Here is a 6,000-nt window from a genome sequence, read left to right as displayed (position 1 = left end):
TTCTTAAGAAGTAAATAATATCCTAACTTTAAGTTTTATGAGTAACAAATCCCTTCAGACTCACATTGATCTGGATACATCAAGAAGCACTGACCATTTGGTTTATAAAATAGTGAGTCCTCTCCCCTCTCCTGATGAGATGTCTTGCTGAGAGTTAATAATTACTACGCATTGAGATGAATGTGGTTTCATTTATTTACTTCAGGAAGGATAAGAAGCCTTGTCACAAATAACTCTATGCTGCCTTTTGAATTCATTAAAGGCAAAAATCTGTTAATAAGTGCTCTTTTACATTCTTCCAATGGAAAATTAAACGCCCAGGGATAATTAAATGGCCTTTTTTATCATCTAATTCTATCCTGCAAATTTGAAAGCAAAATTTCCAATCCTTATAGAAATAGATATTAAGGGTTAGAACAAAGACAGCTAATACTGTTTAAAGTGTGAAAAATTATTAGTTCACTTCTCCTTTAATCTGATCTTCTGAGTATCAAGTGAATATATGAGATATAGCGAGTTATAGTGCACTGATTTCAAACTGCTTGTCTTCAAATTCTTGCTATGCTATATGCCACCTACATAATTTTGAGCAAGTTTTCTGATCATTTTAAGTCCCATGTTTCTATTTTTAAAATAGTGAAACAATAGTTGTGAAGAAAAAAAATGACAGAAAATATCTAAACCACCTAGATATGATAAATCCTTAATAAATACAGATTAGCTATTATTATTATCATCATCATTAACTGGGGTAAATAATATTTATCTTATATCTGTAAGTACTGCTATCCTCTTTTAAGTCAAATTTGGATATCATATCACTGGCATATTTGCCAGCAGAGGATTAAAAAAATTATATGACAATGAAAATTAAAAATATACTATCATGTAGATCTTCAGTTTGAATTTTTATGGTAAAATTATAGCAAAACAGGATTCATGCAAAGGCTTTAGTACCACAAACGACTTCTGAAACATAATATACTGTCTTTGTTAGCTCGTGGAGCCATCAGGTTAACAAAATAAATTAGTCGATAAAAGAAAGAAATGGATACATCAACTATACTACAGTAAAAACATTAAATAAAAAAGAATTTAGAAAATCTCCAAAGACAAAAAAGAAAGAAATGAAAAACTTTATCTGAGCCAAATTGAAAATTATAACCCAGGAACAGCCTTTCGGAAAGCTTCGAGGTTTGTTCTGCCTATGAGGTCAAAGCATAGCTATACAAGTTTTTGAGACAGAGGGTTGTACATTAAATGATGTATTACTGACAGTTACACAATCCAGATCTACGAGTACAAAGTGAGCGGCCCCAAGATTAAGAAGGAAGATTATCTCCTAAAGAATTGTGACCCTTGATGAGATTAAGAAGGAACGTTACCTCCTAAGGAGGTCCGGGGAATGCAGATGCTCATTCCGCCCCAAAGGGACGAAGGAAGCCAAGAAAAATTTTATGTTTAAATATTTCCCCTCTTGCCATAAAATATGAATTTTACTTCACCAGGTATTATAGTGTTACCATTTTAAAAATATATTTTAGTAGCCATTAAGGTTTCCAGTTCCAATATATACTGTTTAAAGCAAAAATAAATAAACTTTAAAAAATGGTATTTGTGTGTGTAACATTAGCTGAGTACTTACTATAGTCCGGAAACGTGTGGCCCTACACTGCCTAGGGGTATTTTTTTTTTTCCTTGTTTTTGTCTTTTGTTTTCTCCCCTTCTTAACAAAATCGAACTGCTTGGGAGAGTAGGGATGAGATGGAAGAGGGTAAGGTAACGAGTTTGCTGAGATAAGCGCTATAAAGTTTTAAAATCCCCCAATTTTCACTGCATTTCCACCATAAATAGCAACGTAAACATTTAAGCATAACTTCCTCTAAGAAATTTTCCTTTCATCTCCCAAATCCACGTGGAGAAGGGAGACAATAAGGATGCTTAGGAAAACTTGCCCAGACTTGCCCTCAACCTGGGAAATCTGAGTCCCGGGGCTGGAAAATCTGAAATGTAAAAGAGAAACGTGCTGGGATTGCGTGGGTAGGAGGGAAGAAACAGGATCCCACGGGACCCGGCTTTGGTCCAGGAGCGCATTCCCCCACCCCCCGACTCCGCGCCGGCCGCTGGGCTGGGAAGCTCCTCCTCCCCGTTTCCTTCCTCCGCCTCAAGCTCGGTGGCCGTGGCGGGCGAAGGGCAGAACGCCGCGGTATTTTGTCCCACGCGGCGACCCCTCCTCCCGCCGGCGCTGCGGCTGCAGCGGCTGCGAGGGAGGCAGCGGAGAGCTGACGGCAGGCCACGGCTGGGCGGCCTGGAGGCCACGGGAGGTGGAGGCCCGGCCGCCTTCCCGCGGCACGGGAGCGGAGGGGAAGAGGCGGACGCCCGCCAGCCCCGCCCGGTCGCCGAGAACGTGGGGGAGGCTCCGCGCGCCGCCCGCCCCCCGGCGTCCGCAGCCCTGCTGGCCCTGCAGCCGCCGCCGCCGCCGCCGCTGCCTCCGCCTCGGGCTCCCGCCGCGGGCTCCACAGCCCCGGCCGGGGAGGGAGGGCGGCGGGTGCCGCCGGAGCCGCCAGACATGTCGGGAGGGCACTGCGGCAGCTTCGCCGCGGCGGCGGCCGGCAGCGGCGAGATCGTGCAGCTGAACGTGGGGGGAACCAGGTGAGTCGGGGAGAAGGGGCTCGGGGTGGGGGGATAGCGGGCGGGCGACCTCCGGGGGAGGCCGGGCCCCGGGGGGGCGGGATAGCGGGCGAGCATGGGCGCCGAGTCGGCGGGGAGTGCAGGGCCCTCCGGGCGGGTGCAGGTCCGCGGATCTCGAGGGGCAGGCGGCCTTGGGAATCACCGAGACCAGGGTTCATCTGGCCGCGCTGCTGCCTTACTAGAGTATCAGCTACGTCCCTCCCCCTTTCTAGGGGATCAGGCCGAGAGGAACATTCTATAGCCTTCCTTACCTAACCCTGGCGCGTACTTGAGGAATTTATTTTGTAGAAGCCGGGCCTTGTGGTTTGACTGTTGCAGGTGCATCTGCCTCCCTTTCTCTTTGGTCAACAAGGTAAATCGATTTGCTCGGGCGATAATGCCTCAGTAAGGGCTGTTTGAAATCTCCAAGAATTTCGGTGGAGGGAGTGCCGTAGATGCGCGGTACCTTGTTATTTATTTTCAGAGTTTCTTGATGCGTGGCTCTGAAGGATCTGTTCAACTTGTAGGGCAGCGAGTCCAGAAACTGCAGTTTGAAGAGTTGGTTCTGGGAAGCTTTGGGTAGTGGCACCCTGTTGCGCTCTCCTAGTAAACAGACCGAAAGCTCTTCTCTGATCTCTCTTTGGCCTTCCACTCCCTTACTATGTCTTTTAATAAGCTTGTTGGGGAGGGGGAATCATACTTCTGTGGATTTGCTGTGGTTTATGAGTCACTCCTCTCGGAAATGGGAGTTTGCCAGCTGTTTCAAGGAAGGGGTAGTTGAGTTTTAGGCTAGGTGGGAGATAAACGATGAAGCGCCCTGGGAGGTAGTGTATTTTGCTATGCTCAACATCTAGGACTTTTTAACTAGTATTTTTAAAAATGCAGAACGGCAGCACTGTGAACCATAGTGGTAAAAATGTATAGTGTTTGAATGGTTTTCTAAGTGTGCTGGAGAATTCAACACAGGAAACAGTAATGCTTTCTCCGCTCACTCTTTTTTTCCCTCTCATCCCCCAAGCAAAACTGTTAATTAGTTTACAACGTTATTGCTGCTATATAGATTCCGGTTTTATGGAGGGGAAGATTGGTGTCTCCTAATGCGAGACATGGATATTTTCCTAAAGTCACGTGAAAATTTTGCCGCTTTGGTAACTTATGAATGCAAAACTGGAATACCCTGCAAGAGCTGGCCTTCAGAAGAGTAGCACTATAGTCATTTAAAATCCCTGCCCTAGTTTCTAATTTCCTTGAAGTTGAGTAATTGCCACTGGGAGAACCACCTGTGGCATAGAATTGAACTCAGCTGTGAAGTGATAGTGTGACACTCAAACGAGAGTTTCTTATGAGCAGAGAAGCACATGGTATAGGTAGGGTCTAATCAAAAAAATGACCAATTTTTATCATTTATTTAACACTTAATGGATGATTCAGAAAGTAGAGAAGATGAGGTTTCATTTAGAATTGTTAATGTTATTATTTACCAGAAGAACCCTAATGGAGTGAAAGAAAACCAATGTGGCTCCATTTGTGATTAATTCTGTTATGAATGAGTATGATTTGAGGCCTCAGGAGAGAAGTCTGGGACCAGCCAGTGGGAGACAAGCTCAGCAACCTTAGGCAAATTATTTTTTAGTGCTTAGTTTCCTAAAATGTGTAATGACAATAATAGTACAACCTTCCAGGATTGATAAAAAAGTTTGAAGCAATAAATGGGAAATACAAGGGTTAGTGGCATTATCTATCAACAGTAACTGCAGAATAAATAATTATAACTAGATTGTTTCCAAGTAAATTTAGGAGGCAAGTAGCATGGAGTATAAATGTGGATATGTTTTGCTGAGGCCAGATTGCACGTGATCTTTTTCTTGGCATACTGTAGATATGAGATAAAAACATAGAAAAGGCTTCTCATATATATACGTTTCAGAGAATTATGCTTGTCGTATGTAATTTTAAATGTTGTAGTTTTCATGAAGTCATATTTGGAACCAGTTTTAGAGCTCTGGGATTTTCTCCCCCTGTCTTCCACTTATTTGGAGAAAAAAAAAAATTGGTGGGGATGAGAGTCTAATCCCTTTGCCCAGAAATTCCAGATTACTAAACCCACCCCGAACTGCTGATTTTAATTGAAATTGCTAATATGACTTTAAGCAGACCTGGGTAATTTTCTAAGTAACACAAAATTTGAGTTATTTGGCAAACAATTTGCTGAATAAGCAGTGAACGTGAAAGGTCACAAGTTAGAAGTGATCCTTATTTGGAATTAATTTGATTGCCTCCAAAACACAGTGACTCATTTTTGCAGTGGATCCTTAGATATTTCAGTTTACCGTATTTACTGGGTTTGCTTCTATTGATTTGACCAAGTCAGTTTCCTCTAACTAGTTGTAATCTACTTCTCATTTTTTTCTTAAGATTCTGGTAAGAAATGTGCTTGGGAAAATTTGCCATATTTTCTTGAGTAAACTGGCTCCTTTCTTAGCCTGATTAATGGGCACAGGAGCTACTTTAAAACAGTCATGTAATGCTAGAAAATGAATGTGGAGGGAAAGTAAAGGGTCTGTTGGGCTCTCTTCTGTGTGAGGACACGTGGTGATGGGGCAGCGAGTCAGAAATACATAGTGCAGTGTGATGAGTCTTAAAATGAAAATATTCAGACATCAAGTGCTGGACTGGATGAGCCCTGTATCGAATTCTTTGTCATGCCAGTTTACATCTGTTACTGATTGTTTTGCCTCGGTCTGTTACACGTGGCTTTGATAAAGTTCCCCTCAAATTGGTGGTAATAAGCAGACTTGATCAAATGGCAGTTAACCTCAAAACAGTGTTTACTGAGTGATTTTTGAATGAGTGAATGCAACAGTTGTGAATAGCCCAAGACTATAAAGGAAATGTTAAATGCATTATGTGCAGTGGGATTAATGTGAGCTCAGAAAGATAGTATAGGGTAGTATATTTGGAAAGCCATTAAAGAGAAGGTAGAACCTGGATGGTATCAAGAAAGATGGGCGGGGCTTCCCTGGTGACTCAGTGGTTAAGAATCCACCTGGCAGTGCAGGTGACACGAGTTTGAGCCCTGGTCTGGGAAGATCCCACATGCCGTGGAGCAGCTAAGCCCGTGAGCTGTAACTACTGAGCCTGCGCTCTGGAGCCTGCGAGCCACAACTAATGAGCACGCGCGCCTAGAGCCCATGCTGCGCAACAAGAGAAGCCCCTGCAATGAGAAGCCCGCGCACCACAACGAAGAGTAGCCTCCGCTCGCTGTAACTAGAGAGAGGCCACGCGCAGCAACGAAGACCCAACGCAACCAAAAATAAATTAAAAAATAAA

At 43.7% G+C, this 6,000-nt stretch overlaps 1 protein-coding gene across 2 annotated transcripts in view; it reads left to right on the top strand.

Moving 5' to 3' along the window:
- The first annotated feature begins 2,120 nt into the window (after positions 1–2,120).
- KCTD3 (potassium channel tetramerization domain containing 3) overlaps positions 2,121–6,000 on the top strand; it is a 70,339-nt gene continuing 66,459 nt past the window's right edge. Inside the window, exon 1 of one of the 2 annotated variants that reach the window (XM_004283533.3) lies at positions 2,121–2,652. In XM_004283533.3, the coding sequence (XP_004283581.1) occupies positions 2,570–2,652 (83 nt within the window). In that variant the 5' untranslated portion in view covers positions 2,121–2,569. Of the gene's footprint in view, positions 2,653–3,255; positions 3,277–6,000 lie in introns of those variants that run through there. The other variant, XM_033412466.2, reaches the window with a different exon arrangement.

This window comes from Orcinus orca, chromosome 1 (assembly GCF_937001465.1).
Source record: "Orcinus orca chromosome 1, mOrcOrc1.1, whole genome shotgun sequence".
In the NCBI taxonomy this organism is placed as follows: Eukaryota; Metazoa; Chordata; class Mammalia; order Artiodactyla; family Delphinidae; genus Orcinus; species Orcinus orca.
The sequence above is the reverse complement of the archived record's forward strand: the minus strand, read 5'-3'. Positions and strand labels throughout refer to the sequence as shown.